This window comes from Pelobates fuscus, chromosome 8, assembly GCF_036172605.1.
Source record: "Pelobates fuscus isolate aPelFus1 chromosome 8, aPelFus1.pri, whole genome shotgun sequence".
Taxonomy (NCBI): domain Eukaryota; kingdom Metazoa; phylum Chordata; class Amphibia; order Anura; family Pelobatidae; genus Pelobates; species Pelobates fuscus.
This window is the reverse complement of record NC_086324.1, coordinates 51,130,981-51,153,718: the sequence shown is the minus strand read 5'-3', so window position 1 is coordinate 51,153,718 and position 22,738 is coordinate 51,130,981. Positions and strand designations below refer to the sequence as shown.

General features: G+C 39.1%; 1 protein-coding gene across 4 annotated transcripts in view; it reads left to right on the top strand.

The window, feature by feature from the left end:
- PARD3B (par-3 family cell polarity regulator beta) overlaps positions 1-22,738 on the top strand; it is a 1,021,205-nt gene that overhangs the window by 650,610 nt on the left and 347,857 nt on the right. For 3 of the 4 annotated variants that reach the window (XM_063429810.1, XM_063429811.1, XM_063429813.1), the window contains one exon: positions 17,496-17,777. In XM_063429810.1, the coding sequence (XP_063285880.1) occupies positions 17,496-17,777 (282 nt within the window). Of the gene's footprint in view, positions 1-17,495; positions 17,778-21,449; positions 21,813-22,738 lie in introns of those variants that run through there. The other variant, XM_063429812.1, reaches the window with a different exon arrangement.

Genomic DNA, 22,738 nt, shown 5'->3' with positions numbered 1-22,738 from the left:
TATAAACTTTACTGTATGAGAAAATACGGGTACATTTCTCCCTCAGATATTTTTTTTTTTTGTCCAAAAGCATCAGTTTAAGTTTTTGGGGAAAAAAACAGCAAGTAGAGGTTGGAAGTAAGTTGTGGCAGAAATGCCTCTGCTACGTGTTCTTGGAGGGGCCTGCTTGCCAGCCTCCTGCAATATACCTGGCTAAAATACTTTAAAAAGGCTCAGTTCGTGGAATTGGGATTATATGGTTCGGTTCCCGAACAGCCGCACGAACCAGATACCACACTGGAGCTTGTTAAGCCTAATTGACAATTTGTAACACTTTCCACTGCAGTGTTCCTAGTAATCGTCTGGGTGGCTGCTGTTCGCATGAACGACCACGAGGTGGTGGCCATCTTGTTCCCGCAAACGCAGGCAGCATGTTTGGTCGTAGAGTTCATGGAACGGTTTTTGGACACTGAAACTCCCGAACACCGCTGGACTTCCAGGACCACCTGCGTTCGGTTCTACACAACTTAGAAGGGCACTTGTCTCAGAACCTCAAATTAGTTATCATCAGAAAGCCCAAATGACCATATGATCGCAGGGATTTGGCAATGAGGGGTGTGGGGTCTTGTCTGTGGATATTGGGTGTGTTGTATTGATAATGTACACAATCATTTTAACAATAGTGTAGTGTGCATCATACACATAAAAATTGATTTAAAGTAAGATCGGCTATAAACCACAATTATAACTAAATTTACAAAAGAACCGATTTGTTCCCTCAGAATCCCAGAATGCCATGCAGTGATATGCAAATACTTGTACACATCATGGTAACACGTTAGACTCTAGCTTACATGCCTCGTAAAAGACCTCAATAACAAACTAGATCCTCACATAGAAGAAAATTATAAAACACGCACTTGGCAATAAATGCATTGCTAAATTATAATAACTTTTAGAAATGCTTCCCCTCTTGTCGCATTCTGCATGAGAAGCTCTTGAAGATTTTTTTTTTTCCCTAAGTAAGCAGTGATTCTTTTCTTTTAAGAAAATGGAAAAAAATGATTCTGTAACAAAAGTACACAATAATAAAAAAAATAGCACGTATGGGCGTATTTAACTTTTCTCTTATGGAATTGCTAGACAGGTTTCATCACAGAAGGCAGTTTTTGCTGGCTACAATTTTAATTCCATTTCAAATTGTGACTTTTTTTTTCCCCCTCTGTCTCCACATCCTTTTCTTTCTGTGCCTGTTGACCCTATTGGTCTCCCATGTACAATACACTTCCTGTTCTGCTGTTTGAATTTGCAGGCAGAACAGGAAATACACTCATACACCCAGTCTAATGGAGACAGGCAGATATAAGGTAGGCGACCTTGGACCTCTCCTTTTTTTCCAGACATCCCACTGGACCTGATTGTATCCTTTTCACTCCATCCTGCCAAATTCCATCTGTTGGACCTTTTATGTGAACTTTTAAAAACAGATATCCCGCGTTTTGACACACTGTCTGAGATTGCCACAGCCTCACAGAGGCAAAAATCATCTATGTTGTGTATTTATAAAGAAAATGAAGTTTGCATTAAAACAGAAATTCCATTATTCACATGATTAGCTGTTTAAGAGTTCACAAAGTACTCATTGTAGCTTTCATGGTTGTAACCTAGAGCGTTACTGGAGTAGCAGGTAGTGTAATGTAACATTGAGACAAGAAATAATTGTGTATAGTGAATGAATGTAGAATCCAACACTACCCAGTTTGCATGCTGCTGCCAACACAGTCAGTTTTGCATTTAGAATAGTATGTGAATAGCATGAAAATATGTTCTAATGGCATAAAGCATTACAATCTTTGCTTTGCAGGACAGCAATACCAAAAATATATCCGTATTTGAAAAAGTACACGTTATTTGAGATCTTAATTTAAATCTTTTTTGATGATTTGTGGAAAATTATAATTGCATCAAATATCAACTATCTGCATGCCTTTTAGATTTGGAATTAAACTTTTTTTTAATTTTGCTTTAATTTTTATTTTGCTTAAAGCAGCTATAGTTGTTGTGCTGCCAGTAATCTCCTGGCGTGGTCACATGGTAATTGTCAAACTACTCGGATTTTCTAACACTTTACCTGGGTCTCTTGAGCGCCTCTGGTCTGACCTCCTATTGTAATGTGTCCCCTTTCACAAAAGATATGTGAATTCCATCCATATTTGGAGAAAATGTATTGGGTGGCAGCATTAACCGACAATGGATTTCATCCAAACACAGGTGGAATTTAGATCACTAATGTATAAATAGGAACTTTCAAACTAGTTCTATCAGCGGCCATACTATAGGCACAAGAAGGACAAGTATTAAACCTTTAGAAAATGTTGCCCTTTAATTGAGTATTTTATTGTCTTGTTTGGGCACATGTAGTATCATTCACCCCTCTCCTGCGTTTAATATGTTTGTAGTTTGCAGAGGTTGATGAACTATTTGTATTTCTTTTTTTTAGAGTCATGGATTCACTAGACAAGGTGTCGTTAACCTCATATCATTTTAGTGGTCCTCCATTTCTGAAACAGGCACCTTATATTTAACAAGCCCCAGGCAACTGCTCGGAGTTAGATGTTTGCAGTAGTGGAATTGCATTCCCCAGTGTGGTGGAGCCCTTTCTATACTCTGAATAGTCTAGTGAAGTCTAATCGTAATAATGTTATACATGAAGAGTGGATCTAATTTTACAGATTAATAATTGGTTGGCAAGCTGATTCCATCTACATACCGTGATATAAAAGGTTGGAAAATGACCTGCACGGAATCGTTTTGGCTTACTATCCTGTGCTCCTATCCTCTTTTTGACTCATTTCCAAAATGGCTCTTTAGCCAATAAATGACCCTCAGCCACTCATCTTCTATAGTTCACCTCGCCGGACTATGAGGTTAAATGATGCAGGAAGCTAGATTGGATTATCTAATTTGCTTCCTGGCGACATCATTCTTTTTATTTAGATTGTTGTTGTTTTTTGTTGTCTTCATGTTGCTAAGATCCATACCCAGTATCACCTATTAATGTTCGCATTAGAATTTTACATTTCCATTCTTCTTATTAGGTTGTAAGTAAGTGAGGGTCTCTTGTAAAGGTAACTTACATATATATTTTTGAATGGGCATCATCTTTTAAGTGATATTGCGTACTAGCACTCTTAAAGTGGCATTGTAGGTTTCAATGGGTTTGTTAGCAGTCCATGATTCATTTTATTACTAATGTGTTAGCTGGCTTAGCTTGTTGCCAGAGTTCTAATTCTTGCTTTGTTTTTTTTTTGTTTTTACCGATCATATTATACGAGTTGATTCTGTACCCTTGTTTATAGTATGTTCTCAAAATTATATATTATCTTGTCATTTACAGTTTGAATAAAGGGACACTGAAATGCTTTATGTGTGAATAATTTTATTGTAATTTTGCAAAAAGTGCAGATTTCAATAGAAATTGATACTTTTATGAATTAACCTTGTCCTCCCCCCCTCCCCTCCCCCGCATCCACCCCTTCCAGCTGTCAATCAGATGACCAATCATGTTACTTCCTGGTTGGGTTGCTGGAGCTAAACTCCAGAAGCAGCAATCACTCAGAGCACCTGCCTTGCAAAGATTTCTCATTGGGCTGCATTGGGAAGTCTGTGATTGGACTCCCAAAGAAAATCTGGACGTGGTTAGAAGGGGAGGGCTAGCAAAGGCAGCAGACAAGATCTGCAGCTTTTGCAAGCGCTTTTTAGATATACACCCAATTTTAAAAAAGACATAATTAAATACATGCAAGTTTTCTTTTATAGTATATCTACAAAACAGTGATTTTTATTTATTTTGTATTTGGGCAGTGGGTGTCCCTTTAAGCTTACACTCCAGCCACCCAAGACGCATGAAGGCATATGATTAATCACCATGCAGACAATGCAATGGCCACATACACATTAGTATTAAAGACCACTCTCCTTTGTCTTTCCCACCCACTCATTATGGGCATCACTAGTGATGTGGTTAGCAGACTTCTGTCAGGGGCCTGCCCACCCAGCCCCAGTTCTGCAGGCCTGTATGTTTGGAGGTATGCTACAGAATGTTTGCCTTGCACCTTTTGGATAATTGTTTTAAAGCAAGATAACAAAATGATGCATTTAATAAACACAGCAAGAAAATAATGAATTTGTAAAATATATGATGAAGTTTAGCAATCTGACAGCACAGTATCACATTTTGACAGCATTAATGTTGGTAATATCATTTCTCTAATGTTGCAGCATTGTTTGTAGTTCTATACAGGGCCGTCTTTAACGCGGGGCAAAAGGGGCAGCTGCCCCGGGCCCAGTTGCTCCTGGGGGGCCCAAGGCAGCTGCCTCTTGAGCCCCGCTGGCCACTGCCCACAAATTCCTTTCCCCCGATCTAATTCTTCACCTTCACTATGCGAGCGAGCGGCATTGCTGCATAGTGAAGGACTTACTTGTTGCTCTGCCTCCCGACCTCCCCTGCCATTTGCGTGCGCCGCGCACTGTGACGTCACGCGGAGACGGAGTCATGGCAACGCTAGGGTGAGCGTTGCTGTGACTCCGCCTCCTTCCCGAACTGCAGCGCGGCGCCTTCCGGAAGTGCAGAGCGGCACCATCCTGAACGGCAGAGCGTGGCACCCACTCTAGCCTTGAGCCCAGCTGCCCAACTGATCCTGAGCCTGCTGGAGTCTTCAGAACTGTAAGTATTAAGTTACAGTAATATATATTGTTTTATGGGAGTAAGGGTGGTTAGAGGGGAGGGGGAGGGGGAGGGGTGGTGAGGGGTGTTCAGAGGGGAGGGGGAGGGGTGTTTAGAGGGGAGGGGGAGGGGTGTTTAGAGGGGAGGGGGAGGGATGTTTAGAGGGGAGGGGTGGTGAGGGGTGTTGGGAGGGGAGGGGGGGGTGGTGAGGGGTGTTGGGAGGGGAGGGGGGGGGTGGTGAGGGGTGTTGGGAGGGGAGGGGGGGGTGTTTGGAGGGGAGGGGGAGAGGTGTTTAGCGTGGAGGGGGAGGGGTGGTGAGGGGTGTTTAGAAGGGAGGGGGGAGTGATGTTTAGAGGGGAGGGGGGAGTGATGTTTAGAGGGGAGGGGTGGTGAGGGGAGGGGGAGGGGTGGTGAGGGGTGTTTAGAGGGGAGGGGGAGGGGTGGATGGAGAGGTTAGTTAATAGTACAGTACAATCACATGGTTAAAAATAAAGTAATCTTTTAAATACTATATATTTGTGTCAAGTTGTGCTTTTTTAATTTTTATAATAATGATACAGCCATTTTATTTAATACTTTTGTGCTGATCCTTTTTTTTCTCTCTATATTCAAGGGACACTATAGTCACCAGAACCACAACAGCTAAACGTAGTAGTTCTGGTGTCTATAGCATGTCTCTGCAGGCTTTTTAATGTAAACACTGCCTTTTCAGAAAAACACCCACGGCCATCCGACGGCCACTAGAGGTGCTTCCTAATCCAATGTTGCACAACGTGCAAAACTGGCATTCACGCTAAACACTCCTCATAGAAATGCATTGATTCAACGCATCTCTATGAGGCCACGCATGCGCAATAGCCTCCCAATGCTTCTCTATGGGAAAGCAGTGGGTCGGGTATGATATACATGTGCATATATGTGACATGTGACATTCATGTGCATTGTATTAAAAAGGTGATCTGTAATACACTCACAAATTGTACGTTCCTGTGAGTTATATTGCTTTGGAGCTTGTGATACTCACACACTCCACTTTTCTATGCATTTTATTCTAAGGTGATCTGTGATGTACTTGCACATCGCACATTACTGTGAGTTGTATTGCTGTGGAGCCGTGCGATACACTGACACACTTCACATTACTGTGAGTTGTATTAAAGGACCACTATAATGCTAGGAAAACAAACTCATTTTCCCAGCACTATAGCATCTTTAGGTCCCCTCCACCCTTAGGGTGAAAGATATTGTTATTATGCTTGTTCTTCCAACAACATATACGGTAACTGTTAAAATAAAAATATACTATAAGACCGAGGTTAAAAGAAGCTACAGGTGGCAAGTAGGTCAAGCTAAGGACTTATTTGTGAACCAGTTCTTTATGTTTACATTATTAAAGTTTACTACTCTACGAGTTGTGTTTTTTTTTGGTATGTGTGTGTGTGGAGGGTGTGATTGCATGCTAGGGTGTGGGAAGGCGGGATCCAGGGGGCCCAAGTAAATTCTTGCCCAGGGTCCAATCAATATTAAAGACGGCCCTGGTTCTATAGTGTGGTGTTATTGTATATACGACACAGCCAGCTTGTTTGTTGCTCCGGAAATGGAGCCAAACACACCCACGTTCCATCTTGAGATTTGTACATCTGTCACCGTAGGGCAGTCGCCATCTCCCTTACGTCGCATGTAATATACAAGATGATTCTTTTTAAAGCTTATCATTTGAATGAAAATCTGAATCTATAAATTAGCTGTGCAACCAATTCATTTCTAACACCCATTCCCTTTATCTGTCTTGAAGCACAAATACCCTATCATGTAATTCTCATGCAGTGATGGGTATTAACTTTGTAGCAGAACAAAGATCTACGCCCTCCACCATATCCCTTTTGTCTCTGACCCAAGTCTCCATGAAGTCAGCAGCAAAGCAAACTTGAGTTGCCTATAATTATGTAAAAAAAAAAAACACTTTCATAGAGCAAACAGCTGCATGTACAATGAATTCTCTCTGCTGTGAAAAGTGGCCCAAAAATGTTAAATGTTACTGAGCAACTCAGATCACTTTTTTCTAATCATTCTCTTATGATTGAAAGATTAAACAGATTCTTGACCTTAGAAGAACCTCAAGAACAAAAGAATTCTTTGACGATGGAATGTTGATGCACGGGAAAATCTATGTTTTTTCTGAGCTGCCTCTGTGAGATTATACAGTAACATGTCTATTTTATGTTGTATTGCTTTGCTGCAGTTGTATACTGACTTATAAAGATAAACAGGACATTTGTAAAAGAACAGAAAATTAACTTTCAGCAGGGGGTAAGCCCAATCCTTCATGGATCAACACAACTGCTTACTAATTCTTCCTGCCCAATTTTGCCAGTAACCCCTATCTATGTATGACGTATACACATACAGATTTTCTACCTGTATCCAATTTAGCCCTCACCCCTCCCTTTGACAAAACAAATTTTGGGCCAACGGCCCATTTTTCTCATATCCCCGATGCTTCTTCTCCTCTGTACACTGATTCCCCACATGGTTACAGTTACCCTCCATCTGTCCTCATACAACAATTTTAGGCATTCAATAAAGATAGCAAGTGGATTCCAGTCCAATAATAATTGGACTTGTTCACAAATCCTTCTCACCTGCGACAAACAAATCAAATTCCTGTTAATTTATATCTGAACTAATCCATCCACTACGGGAGGAATGTGATCCGTCCGTTGCAGGTGAAGATGATTTGCGCACAGGTCTAATAATAATAAGAAAACCTTCGTAGCTGTCAACATGTGAAACGCTTGAAATGTCGTGGAAAAGTATGATGTTTAAATGGAATCAAAAGGGAAATAAATATAATTTCTTATGTAGAATGTGGTTTTTATCTGACGTATTCTTGTCACAGGTCACGCTGTATCACACTTATATAGTTTCTTCACTTCAGAAATCTCGAACCTGCTACTTTTAAAATGTATGCCTTTAAGATATTGAAATGGCACTATGTTCATTAGACTGCAGTGGCATTACAGTGCTATTTATAGTGGCACAGTTTAAAGGTTGCTCCTTGGCCTAGAGGGGCCTTATGATTATGATATTTTATAGTTAAGAGCACCTGCATGAAAGGGTCGCTTCAAACACCATAACCACCACAGCCCTTACTCCCTTAAAGTGTAAGTTGTCAAGAATGGTTTGACCCTGGGGACCAACAGGCGCATGCCCGCACCTCCCCCCTCCGGAGCTGAACCCTTCCACCAGCTCCAATAACCTAAACATGTCTACCCTTTGAGGACGCCTTCAATTTGCACTCTCTCAAAGATTCATGATGGGAATAATATATTTTTGATCTGGTACCACTACACTAAATCAAAACCATATATATCTTCAGGTAAAGCAAGGATGACATTGGTATTGTAACCCATTTGGCTTGATACCATAGTTAGACACCTACTTTCCTTAAATGGTTATGTAAGCAAATCCCGAAAGCGTCTCCTTGAAACATTTGCTTGGATCTAGAAATGAGTCTGCTAGATTTTACACTCTACAAACTACACGTTTCTTTTGTGGATCTTAGAAAAACCGTGCATTGTATCTCGTTTGGTTAATTGTGAAGGGGAAATTAATGGTCTATGACAGAGGTGGGCAATCTGCAGCCCGCCAGATGTTTTGGACTACATCTTCTTTGATGCTTTGCTAGCATTATGGCCCTAAGAGCATTATAGGAGATGTAGTCCAAAACATCTGGAGGGCGGCAGATTGCTCACCCCTAGTCTATGAGGAAGTCCTGTTTGTTTGAAAGGACAAAACATGTCAGATAAGTCATAGTGAAGCTTTTATAACTTCATTAAAGAGGCTTGCGGTAACCCAATTTTTCATCTTCCACACCCTGTGTCCAGATTTTTTTCTGTTTGGAATTTATGTGCTGAGATTGAAGTTGTTTGGGTAACCAACAATGGAAGCACCTGTGATTAATTTTGTTGAGTTGGAACCGTTTTGGTCTATACTAAATTTATTTAATCCATTTGTAGCTCTGGGTTCATATCTTGGTGACTTGCGCCTGATGGATTCACATATCTGCTGGGTAAATGAGTGTTGCTTAATTCTAAAGCTTGATAAGTTTGGTGTCAGCATTTTTGTGTTTGGATTCCTTGTTCCCATTTTGTAACCTGGCTCCCTCCCTCTGAATATTTAGTAAACCTGATTAAACAAGAACATTGTGTAACAGAATTTATGGCAGTCATGCTCAGTAATCATGCCAGCTTCTCGCATTTATACGTCTGCCAGAAATGTTTTATAATGTTTTATTTCCACTGTTTATCAAATGTTGTCAGAGATCCATTGAGTGAGTGGACTGGGGGGGGGGGGGGGGGGGGAGGAGAGAAAAAAACAAATCGGCAATCAAAATGTAAAGCTACAGCAAAAAGTAGCGTAACATAGAGTTAAGCTAGTGATCAAATATCCATTGATATTGAGAGGTGTACTGGGTCAGTCTTCTTGGAAATTATCTTCCATCCTGTGAGCTTTATTTCATATATCATATAGAAAAAATATAAGCAGTTCAACCTCTGCACAATTTTTCTGGCCCACATCAGTAGCAGGTCATCGATGGAGGTGGTCACCCAATAACCAAATGGCACCATGCATGGACTCTAATGCTAAACAGGAAGTAATGGGTGGAAGATGTGTGGCAGTGAGAAGAAATATGCTCCCAATGTGTAATCAATTTACGAATAATGGTGGGTTCTTTGGGATCTGGACCAGTTGAGTTTACTCTGGAAGCATGTGAACTGACATTTAAACCCTACCTTATAAAATTCAGAATCCATAAGAATTCCACCGCAGGAAAGGAGAGGTTCTGCCCATAAAGTGGTACCCAGTTTGGCCAGGGTCGGACCCAAAATGTGGGACTGTTCTGATAAAATGAGGCTAGTTGGCACCAGTATCTGTGTATATCATCATGATAGTGACCATAGGCCATGGCCACAGTAATAAAGTAGTAAATCAGTTCCTTATCAGTGATACTTAAGCAATACATTTATTATAAATTATGTATATATTTTGTGACAAACGATGCATTCTAAATCATATTAACACACACCCTCTGTGTGCTAATGTAGTAGATGTGGCTAATGAACTACCAAACACAGACATGGCTTTCTGTCTTCCACTGCCAAAGCATTATGTCTTGCCATTGCCACAAACTGTAAATAGTTTTTAGATAGCAAATATAGTGTGTGGCAATGGCAAGACGTAATTAGCTTTACCACTGCAAGAGATATTTTTTTGGGTTAGAAACAGCTGTCCAAAAGCTTTGTCTGTCATTAGCAGCTGTTTAGCCACGTCTGCCACATTAACACGCAGAGGGTGTATTTATTATGACAAACAATGTATTTAAGGAATTGCATTTGTAACATGATGACAATTGCCTCTATGCACTATTTACAAACAGCTGTTTGGGGCTGTTTTGAACATAACAGCCAAGCTCTGCTTGTCGAGGGCCTCAATCGGGTCTGTCAGACTAAGACTACACACAGACATGTGTATGTGTGTGTGTGTGTGTGTGTGTATATATATATACCGTATATAGTGTTTTATTGATTGCTTTTCTTTGAGACTATTGGAAGCACGTATGGGAGGGATGTGCCACCATTGGCTTGCTGGTGCCAGCATGCTGTGCGTGCTGGCGTCAGATGCCAGTTTTACACAGAATTGATATTAGCCAGCCTGGAACTTTATTCTGGACTGGCTAATGACACTGCCAGAGATGGAGTCACACCTCCAGCAGGTAAGGAGTTAATTTCTGTATGTGCTGCGTTTCACAGCAAAAATGCTGCACATACAGACTCCAGGCACCATGACCACTTCAAATCACTGACACTGTGGCTTTAACATATGCCAAGGTGAAGGTGTCAATTTCCTGCATGAGATTATAATTAATGTTAAAGGGATACTGTGGTGCCGCTCCATCAAATCCCCCCCCCCCCCCCCCAGTAAATAAATGGTTTAAAACCCTTTATTTTACTTGCCTTTTTCCAGCACCAATATCCCTCGGCGCTGGGTCGACGACCCCCCCCACCTCTGTCCCACAATGAGCGAGGCCTAATACGCTTGCACAGCAAATGCATTTGACCTCCCTATAGGAAAGCATTGAATCAATGCTTTCCGTTGGGGAAAAATCTGACTCTGGAGGTCCTCATGCAGAACATCAAGTGCACAAGGGACAACGCCCCCAGACCACTTCAATGAGCTGAAGTGGTCTTGGTGCCTACAGTGTCTTTAAGCCTAGATCCAACCATGTCCCGGCTATTTGATGTCCAGTTTGTACTTCACACAATTTCACAGGTGAGGCAGTCTATCAAGATACACACAATGACTCAGAATTTCTTTAAACGCGGTGTGACAAATCACAATCAACGTAACGTTTTAACTAACAGCTAAGGCAATGGGAAACCTCTGATAGGCTCTCACAAGGCTATGTTTGAGAGTGTTAGAAGTAGAACTGCAGTGATGATTTCAGAATTAATATTAATCATCTTTATATTGATGTTTGAGCAAGTATTACGGCTACAATAACATTTAGAATAAAGTCCGTTTTAACTCTGCGCTCTCAGCTCGTCATTGCCAACCCATATTGAAAAAAAACAAAAAAAAAATTCTGTCGCACCATTTGAACATTTTAATTATATAAATTGGCATCACGGCACACACCGTCTTTTGCACCATAACCATTGTGGTTATGTTTTTTACACTAGTTGAGTAGAATTTGTTATAAGCAAATCTGTGAAAAAACATTATTCTCCCCCCCCATTAAAAAAAAAATATTTTATTAATCTTAATGTTATTTTTAAAACACATATAGGTTATATTTAATGAGGAACCCATGCTGATTTTGATTATTCTGGCAATTGGTGTCTTCAGAAGCAATCCCATTACAGTAGGGGCTCAAATTTGGGTCATTCCTGATGAATTTGGGATCATATCATGTTAAGACATGTTAAAATGAACAATTATGTATTTATTTTTGTTTTATTGTAGGATTTCACCTTTACAAATGTTGCAACAAAAGTAACATGTTTCATTTGTTTTTGTTTTTTTATATAATTAGGTAACTAGGCCTAAAACATTAAAAATAACAGTACAGTCACAATTCGATGTGTAGAGCATGCAATATGAAACTTTAAAAAAAAATCACAGACTACCAGTGTAGCCACAACTAGGGACTGTCAGTCAAAACCTGAGCCTCTTGGTAGGTATGTGACATATTGAAAATATTCTATCATCTCTCCAGGCACACTAACCAAGGCAGAAAAAAGGTGTTTAGCAGCTATAGAAACCATCAATAGAAATGTTGATTCCCTAATGCAGCATTAACTCCCTGCAAAGTATAGATTGTAATTTACTTAGTGTTCATTTTCAAATGTGCCCATTTTTAATTAACGCACAAATGAAAATCTCAAAGTCCACAGTAGCCCACGCATCCTGTTATAAGGAAATCAATGTATTCCAATGCCCTAGATTGAAGTGCTGGTTGTGTGCATTGTACAATGTTTTTTTTCTTCAGGATAACCTAATAGAGTTCACCTGTGCATTTCCTCGCTGTGAAACTTGGTTGCCACGGTTACCCGTACTAACTACAGTAGGGCAATAACTTGTCCCTTTTCAATGTATACGTTTTTATACGTTAACTTCATTACAAAACACTTTTCTTTATTCTAAAACCTTATATTCTAGTACCTAGTAGAACAGGGGTACCCAATAGATAGAGCCCCAGATGTTGTAGAACTACAACTCAAATGATGCTTTGCATGCCTTTAGAATACGTTTTTATACGTTAACTTCATTACAAAACACTTTTCTTTATTCTAAAACCTTATATTCTAGTACCAAGTAGAACAGGGGTACCCAATAGATAGAGCCCCAGATGTTGTAGAACTACAACTCAAATGATGCTTTGCATGCCTTTAGAATACGTTTTTATACGTTAACTTCATTACAAAACACTTTTCTTTATTCTAAAACCTTATATTCTAGTACCAAGTAGAACAGGGGTACCCAATGCCTTTAGAATACCTTTAGAATAGATAGAAATACTTACAAACAGACAGACGGACACGTGCTTACAAACACCCCATCAGAATTACAAACCTGATCTCTAATGTAGTTCACAAAACTCTTCTTCAGGGGTGCCCAAAAGGTAGATCTCAGATGATTTAGAACTACAAATTCCATAATGCTTTGCATGCCTTTAGAATGACAAAGTGTCACGGAAGCTGTAGTTTTAAATCATCTGAGATCTACCTTTTGGGCACCCCTGAAGTAGAGTTTTGTGAACTACATTAGAGATCAGGTTTGTAATTCTGATGGGGTGTATGTAAGCATGTGTCTGTCTGTCTATCTATCTATATTAAATAGTGTAGCCATGGATGTCATTTGTACTGGATTCAATTACTGGAGGCACATTTATCTTTACTAATTGAATGTTCATTCTCTTGGAATGAACTGCGATTGAGAATACAACACAGAAATCATGTAATACATCTTATCTCCTGTAATTGGTTCTTTGTGTACTGTTAAAAATAGATTGTTGTGGGTGTGTTTTTTTATGCATGCAGATTTATTTATTTTCACATGATTCCTAATGCACAGTTTTTGTTGTGCTGGGGTTGATCAGCTCTTGGATAGACCCATATGAGAAGGCCAAGAATGTCTGACATATACGCTCTACGTTTCTTAGGTGAAGTGGATGTCAGTGCAGATAAATTACAGTCTGAGATTTACTGTTACAGCGGTAATTGAGAACATGGTTTGTTTGTTTTTTGTTTATATTTTTAAGCACTCTAGGTCTCTGAATAAAATGAGTGGTTGTACATCCACCCTGCAGTGTCCCTTTTAAGAGGGTTGGTGGATGCCTTTGAATAGTGCGGAATAGTCCCTTGAGAATACATGGGAATAACATTTCTTGTCTGGTAAAACCAGAGTTGTGCTCTCATCTTTATGTATTTTTTAATACCATTTTAATCTTTCTTTTTAGGCAGCCTGCTTTAGTTAGTGTGCAAATGATGATATGATATGCTGAAATTTGAAAGAAAAACCATGAGTAGAAGAGATGTGAGATACAATTGCAGCAAACTAATTTTCCTTCTTTTAACCCCCCTCCTCCCAAACAAACTGTTATGGGGTATGTTTGTCAAGTCTCATCCAGAAATCATGTTTTCTAACCAGTAGAATCTTGTTCTATATTGGTTAAAGGGACACTATAGTCACCAGAACAACTACAGCTTAATGTAGTTGTTCTGTCCTAGGCCTTCGTCTCAACGAACCTGGATACTTGCATCTACATTGGTGGACAGACAGATAACTCTTGTTCACGTCCGCAGTGACTAACAGATACTCCGCACACCCAAACCTGTAGACCGCATATACCGCACGCCTTCCACCTGTTTGGCAATACCACTTAACTGATACCTCATTGTATACGTATAATATACACACCCACTGGAGCCGAGACTCTGCTGGGGCCCAGTCTTCGCTTTACCCATAATTCCTGGCATACTTTTCAGACACATACAGCAATGTGAACAGAGGTGTTGTGCTATATAATACTACATAACCTGTACATTTTGATACCATTGCTGGGACCTGCGTGTCCACTGTGTACGATGCAATTTCCTTGCACACATCACAGCATCACTGATCTGCTCGATAAGATTTGAAATATATTACCAAACCAGTAGGGCTACCTGGTGACAATCTATGCTTGACCTACAGCATTGTACTAGATTTAATAGCAAGGTCACTTAATTATCTTATGCTCTATAACACTGTTATTTGTTTTTACACGAGACCTGCGTGTCTCTTACGTTACTTTTTTACCTTACTGCTGTAATTGTTCAGACGACACAACTAAAGCTTCTTTGAAACTAATGTGGTTGTTCTGGTGAGTATAATAGCTCCCTTCAGGCTTTTTTTAATGTAAACACTGCCTTTTCAGAGAAAAGGCAGTGTTTACGTTGCCTCTAGGGACACCTCCAAGTGGTGCTGCCAAAAAAGCAGTCCTGACGTTGAGCTTCCCCACACTCTGCATGGAGACGCTGAATTTTCCTCATAGTGATGCATTGATTCAATGCATCTCTATGAGGAGGTCCTGATTGGCCAAAACAGCATTTGGCCCCGCCCCCGTGATGATTTTAGCCAATCCAATGCTTTCACCTTGGGAAAGCATTGGATTGGCAACAAATCTGCCATTTGATGATGTCACAAAGGGGCGGAGCCAGCACCGGCGGACCCGCGCTGCGCTGGAAATAAGATGAGTTTTAAACTTTTATAGGGGGGCTTAGGAGGGGCAAGCCACGTAAATGGTGGGTTAAACATTATAGGGTCAGGAATATATGTTTATGTTCCTGACCCTATAGTGTTCCTTTAATGTGAGGTCTTGGATGTGAATCAGGGTCTGGCGTTTCTCTTCTGTAGAAATAGCAGTGGTTTAAATATACCTTGGAATTCTCTGGATTTGTCTTCAAGTCTCAAGGTATGACATCTGATCTTGAGTCCATCAGGCACGGATAAACAGTCTATTAAACTCCACCTCGGCTTCTCTTTCTTTGTCATAGTTCTAGAGCTATAGAGAGATCTCGATCTTGGGTCACTGACCCACCAATATTTCTAGGTACGATGCTTAGAGTAAATGCTACAAAGATAAAGCACATGTGCAAATGGAAAGAATGTGGTCTGATCAAGGTTTTATTGACCTAGATAGGAAAAGTTTGTTCAATGACCTTAAGTAAGTATTCTAGTGCACAGTTAGTCTTAAAGGATTCTCCAATTATTTTGTGATGAAAGCGATTCAGAATGCAAAGTGTACATGAACTCCAGCTTAAATGGAATATATGATATGGCTTTGTTTACGTTCAAATCTGAAGTTTAATAATGCAGAGGATCGAAATTGTCCAAGAGAAGAATGTAAAGGGATTTTAGAAACTGTCTCATTTTTTTATGTGAGTGTCCTTTCAGTTTGGAGGTTTGAAAAGATGGGGTTTCATGACACTTTCAGCATTAATAAGCTCGCACACGTACCGCCAACTCACGCTTGCAGACAGAGATGTAACTAGAAACCACAGGGACCCTGAGGCGAAAAACTGCCCTGGGGCCCGCCCCATACGTCTACCCCCCTGTCACCCTCCCATGTGTTGCACCTCCACACATACAGGCATATATACATACACACACGCACAGATGCATACACACACGCACAGATGCATACAAACACCTACATATACAGACATACATACAGACATACATACAGACACACATACATACACATATACAGAGAAACATTCATACAAACATACACACACACATACAGAGAAACACACACAAATCCAAAAGGTTTTAGTCACCCTCCTGATTGCTACCTTTTAGGTGCAGGAGGGTGATTTTCCCTGGGGTCCAGTGGTGGCTCAGCCTGATGGGAGGGTGTTCCCACTCTGACTCCCTCCTCTTCCTCCCATGCGGGTCCCGGTGTAAGCGGGGCAGTCACTTCCTCTCAGCTGTGATGTCATCGGTCGCTCTGTTAAAGTGCCATAGTGCTGACCGTGCCCCCTGAAAATTAATTTCCACCAGGTGGCCCTAACAGCATGGGCAACCCGATGGATCCCTTCAATGCAGCCTCGGCGGTTCTACCACACACCCGGGGCCGCAACACATGGCGATGGGCACCGGGGTCCGCAGGGCGTCCGGGCGTCCTGGAGTGGCGTGCGCGGTCGCAGTGGCGACCCCTGCGACCACGGTAGTTCCGCCAGTGCTTGCAGGACTTCTCGCGAATGTCTCCTTTCCTATGGAATAGCCTACCAACTGCCATCAGACTCTCCCCTAGTCTTCAATCGTTAAGAAGTGCCTTAAAACTCTTCTCTTCAGGATAACTTATGGCCTCCCAGAGTAACCTCTACCTCATATCCCTGTTCCTTGCTCTTTCAGAAAGGGCAGCATTCTACTCTCTCCTCCAGCTCTGTTTCACTCCCACCTTATTTTATTGCTATCTCCTGTCCTATTGTGTTTTATACCCCACCTCCTGTAAGGTATTTTTTTTGTAATTGTCCTATTTATTGTTAATTCCCCCCACCCCCTTATAATATTGTAAAGCGCTACGGAATATGTTGGCGCTATATAAATACCAATAATAATAATAACATTGTTATATCATTATCATCTTTGTCAAGCACATTATCGGAAATACTCAAAACAAATCATTTTGTTGTTTGATTGTGTAGTCAATCAAATTATTAATGATGTGAAAAATGTGTATGAAACTGGAAAAAAAAATCATCACGTATGCAATGTTTCAGCTTACTAAGGAGCCTTTATGAAACATGTATACGTTTGATAAAGACTCCTAAGGGAGTGGAAATATTTAATTTTTTTTTTAAAATATCACCTGTTTATCCGGTCTTGTCTCCATATAAGTGTATGCTACGTAATTTTTGCTAATTTAATTTGCTCACCTCTAGGAGGGAAATACGTAATCCTAAACTGTAAAACTTCAGAAAAGAGAGCCATACATTTAATTTCTCTCTAAAATATTAGTCTGCTAATCTACATTTGGGCCAACCCAGTGTCCCTCTAAAGATAGGCAATAGGTTTTGTTTCTGAATTAGCATACTAAAATGTATGTACAGTTTTTTTTAAGTTCTACTCTTATAGCTTAAAAGTGATATAGTTTTTATATAAAATCCATCCGAAACGTTTAAGGAATGAGCTGTGTTATGTTAATACATAAATACATTCTTTATCTTTAATATTTCAGGATTAATGCAAAGCATCAGGAGTTAAGAGAAAAGCAGGCCAAAATGATGTTGGACTTAAATGCATGCCACAATATTGAAGATGACGACATGGACCCAAATTACGCCAGAGTAAACCATTTCAAAGAGGCCCCTCCGCATCTCAATGCCCAACGCCCTTATTCTCCTCCGTTGCCTGGGGCTCATCTGCGGGACACACAAGTACAGGCATCAGAAAGAGATCACGTTCAAGACCTTTACGGAAAGATAAACAAGAGGCAGCAGGTTCCGGATGCAGTTGACAGGTAATAACTAACACCAAACACATCTTATAATTCTTTGGGCCTTGATGGCACGGTGCTCATTAAATGAAGTTGTATGAAAAATCGCATATGATTACACTTTACTTTTTTTTTTTTCCTCTCTCTCTTTTTCCCTGCTGCGAGGTATCATGCAGTTTCAATTAGGCTGGGGAAAGATAGCGGAACTGTGGCATTTGCATGCAAGATCTAAGCTTTGCTTCACAAGACTGATTACCCTTCTAAGGTTTTCCAATAACTGAATGGGGATGAAGCAGCAGCATTTAATCGTTGTGTCCATTTAAACATGGGTTAATGATTTAGAGAGGTAAATGGTAAACAACAAAACTTCACGCCAACGGTGGTATAGACAAACAGGGTACCCCCTACAGTGAACCCTTCTGGTACATGGTCTATAATGTAAATGTAGTTTTATCTTCCCTTTTCTCGTATTAGTGCTTCGAACAGAACTATCCTTAACACCCAATCTTGTCACTGGTATCTGGAGTGTGTCTGTGATGACTCTATATATCCACCTTTATCTTAACCATTCCATGGTTTAAATTATCTCCAGAATGCATTGTTCCATTGTTTGATGCTTTGATTATCCCTGTTGGTGGAAGGACAATTTATGCATCTGAAAGGACAGATTGATTGGTTGGTATGCCAGCCCGGCATTCAGCAGGTTAAATGTGGACAACCATTAGCAAGCATTTGTAATGGTATTTTTTTTTATTTATTTTTTATCATTGCAGACGTAAGGTGTTTAATTACTAGTCATGGACAAATCGCTTTGACCGTGATATAAAATATTTTCTGTATCTGTTAAAAGTATCCATGTTTCTGTAAAAGAATGATAAAAGAACAAAGAGATTTAAAAGAACAGACCAAATGCACCAGCCCTGCTGTGGGAATGATTAGATGCTTTCAAGCCTTACTGTGCGAGGCTCATTCCCAATTGGGAATTTTTATAAAAATCCAACAAATTAGTGGCATTTTTTTTTTTTTCCACGATAGATAAATAAATGGCCAAGGGGAAAAGTAAAGGGAAAAGGGAAATCAACTCTAAGCTGCTGGAAATCTTTCTCCATCTATCCATCTAATTTCACAATTTTGTTCCTCTTGTTGAACTTTATTTTTTTGTTTGCATAAATATCTAGCTTAATACATTATAGTATTTAACTGCACTGATTAAAGGGCTGCGCTTAGGGAAAAGGTAATGAATGATTCAAATGCTACTTCATCTCCAGTAATGTTCTTTGGGTTAGTTACCCGTTCTATAATAATATGCTACCAATTTAAAAGATTTTAAGATAATTATAAAATCTATATCCTCCCTCCCTCGTTCAATTGAATGTCATGCCCCTAATCATACAGGATGTTTGTAAATAACATAAGTGATACTTCTCTGTAATGTGAATGGGATAATTGTCTTTCAGTATTGCACTTATAATTATTTGTTTCTATCCATTCGCCTGAATCAATATCATCAACTTTTTCTTTGTTTTTTTTTTATCTGATTGCTTAATCTACTTGTTCATAATTTTTTTTTCATTTTTACATGTATGTTATCATGCCACACTATGTTTTACTTTGCTTGGGCATGGTAATCATCACCGTTTTTTGGTTTAAAATAACCAGACCTTTTATTCGCTTCCAATAATTTGAATTTTCTTTAAGACTGATTTTTACCCTTCTCTCTCCCTTGGTATTCCTAGAGATGATACATTATTTTCTCTAAAAAGAATACAAAACTATGTTTGCTTTCTGCATAGTTCAAACGTCAACTTGTTGATCTATTTTTTTAATTTTGCTTTAGATATTTGATATTTTTGGGGCTCAGCAGAATCACTTTTTAATTCTCTTAACTGATAGACCTTGATTTAGCAAAGGAACACATAGTTCTATCGTTCCCTTTCTCCCATCTCTTTGTATACTCACATATGAATATGATTATTAATTTATTAACAAAGAGCCAAAGAAGCTGTACGTATCGCTACAACTTTGAAGAACTCCTTGCAACCTGCCCCAGCTTTACATTAGTCAATGTAGAATAAACTAATAGAGAATAAGTTAAAAAAAAAAAAAAAAACTAAACAAATGGAAAAAGCGAGATAATGCCATATCAATTAAAGGAACTAAACATAGATGCTGACTGCTAATTATAAACACACACTAATTTGTGCACAGATGTCAGGAGGTAGAATTAGCAACTGCTTGAATGTTGCTAGGTATTTATAATTATATTATTTGTTGTTTTTTTTTTTTAATTGTAAATTATTATTTTTTTATACCAAAATGTTTAAATTTTTTTAAAGGATTTCCTCAGTTTGATTAAAGAAAAAACAAAAAATCTCCCCCAAAAAACAAAATCCAAAACTGTGTATAGAGACGTAAATTGTGTCATTTTCATATAAGAAGGGACAGAGAAAGTGAGTTGATTTTAATTTACCTTTAATTATAAGCACTGAGACAAAATAATATAGATTTTAAGCCTCAGAGACAGCGTTCACTCCGCGCTTACAGAGGTTAACCAACAGCTCATCATCTTCTTTCTTCCATTACCTGTGTCCCAAGGAGTGCTAAAACCAAATAATATTTGCAATGTTCAAAACAAATATTTATAAGTGTGAGCCTTATAAATTAAAAGTGGAGCTCGAATAATTGAATGCAGTTTTTCTTACCCATAGTGGGATGCAGTAGAGGTCCTGAAATTGCCTTAAATCATGTAAAACAGAAACATATACAACAAATTGTGAAGATGGTATTTAAAAAGTACAACAAGCAGAGTAATTAGATAATAATTACTCACATTAAATAGAGCCTTAATTTTGAGGCTCAATACTTGCGCAGATGTGCTTTTAAAGGCAGCACTACGCCTCCTTAAACCGATGCTCACTCTCAATATAAGCAGACACACATATAGACAATCATAGTGTAGTATATCAACATAAAAGTAATTCGGTTTTACTCAATATAAAAGACTCTCACTTTCCTTAGAGCCCTGTTGTTCCTTGGCTCTAAGGGTAATCATTTAGTGTCAATTTATGGGGTGACACTTCCTCAGACAGCGATAACCCCCAGTAGTGCTTTAGGTAGGTAATTTATAATAACTTCACTTTAAAACCAATTATATTAAAAACAACAATATTAAAATAACACACATATATAAAATGCACTTCAAGTCCTGACGAGTCAGTCCTGCCACTGCCATGACATGTTTCGCTGGGTAAAGCTTCTTCAGTTGGCAACCTGAGGTTCGGGACCTCTACTGCATCCCATTAGTGGTAAGAGAAGAACTGCTTGTAATTTTTAGCATGCCACTATTAATTTAGAAGTCTAGCGCTTATATATATTTTTTGACATAATAAGGGTGAGCAACAAAGGTATTCCTTCAAATGTGTTGTAGAGCTGCTATGCTATCCTTACACAATTTGTATTACTAAAGCGCTTAATCACATGCACTCCTTGAGAGTTATATTCTTTATTCTTTACAATGTTATCTGTAATTCGAGCCATCAATTTACCTTATCTTCCCTTTTAAAATTCACAAGTTCTGCTGATTAGCTCTATCAATCACCTGCGTTGATTCAACCAATTCATCTCTCATTTTTATTATTATTATTTTATTTCATTTATTTAAGGTCTTAAATATTTTAATGCGTTTGTCTTGCATAGGAAAGTACAATTCGCTATCTTCTGAAAACGGGAACAAAATGGAAGGGCAGCAGAACTACTTTTCCTCCCCAAGAAACAAGTTGTGATTAGCGCGATGGTGACATGTAACTGAAGTACAAGAGCGTTACCCACAAATATTAATGCTTAGCTCAATATTCACCGGTACCCATTGCTGATCTCAGGTTTTGTTTTTTTCCTATCCCAGAATGCTCCGGACTGTTTTCTGTTGCAGTCACGCAAGCAATATAACTTTTGGCAGTAATGACTGTCACTTCACATATCTATATCTTTTCATCCTGGATTCAGGCAAATAACTTTTTATTTTAAAGAACATTGAAATCAAACATGGGGTTGCAGTTGTTATTTTTTTTTTCTTCTTCTTCTTTTCATTATTTTTTTTTTTCTTTATGTAAGTTGCAGTACTCTGTTATCATTGTGGCCCCTAAAAGAAGTTGCAATATTTTTCTTTGCGATATATTGTGAAGCGACAAAAGGGTCAAAACAACATATAAATGCAATGCTATTGTTTAATAGAACTCTCTCGTGGCATTTTTAAAGGGCCACCGTTAGCGTGGTAGGGAGAGAAAGACATGGCTAAAATATGAGAAAAACTTTAAAAAAAACAAAAAAAAACATAGTAAAGGCAGAAGATTTATCTTGTATTGTCCGTATAATGCATATCTGTAATGATTGTTTTGTTTCAGTACATAGGTTGATTTTGACTGATTTACTAGGTTGCCAAATTCTGATTAATTGTTGGTAAGACGTAAGAGGAAGTCTATGCTGCCATAACCAGGCATTAGAACCGTATTTGCATCTGTGCCCAATCAAATAATGGTAATACAAGGAAAGATGATTTGAAATGACTGCACATCATTTAATATAGAATTATTTTATTTGTACTTTAGTTTGTTAAATGATTCTGACTTGTAACCGCATATTTCAGCGTTCACGGTATCTAATGATTCCCTTTGCTGATGTCATTGCTTTAGTTCCCTTCCCTGTCAATGCTAACAAGACGCATATAATCAAAGAAAGACACTATATAATATGTACATGTATCATGTAGCATCGCATAACTTTCTTTTTAATTCCCCCATACCTTCTCTATACCAGCAATATCTAAAGCGGCTTGCTAAGTTTGAAAACATACACAGAATGTAGATTTAATCTAAAGGATGTGTTGAGAATGCCTTGTTCATTAGGCCTGTAGCAGTAAGAGATCTGGAAATATCATGAACCAGCACTTATGTCAGTTGGTTTTCCAAGAGTGAGGGAAACTTAAGTTC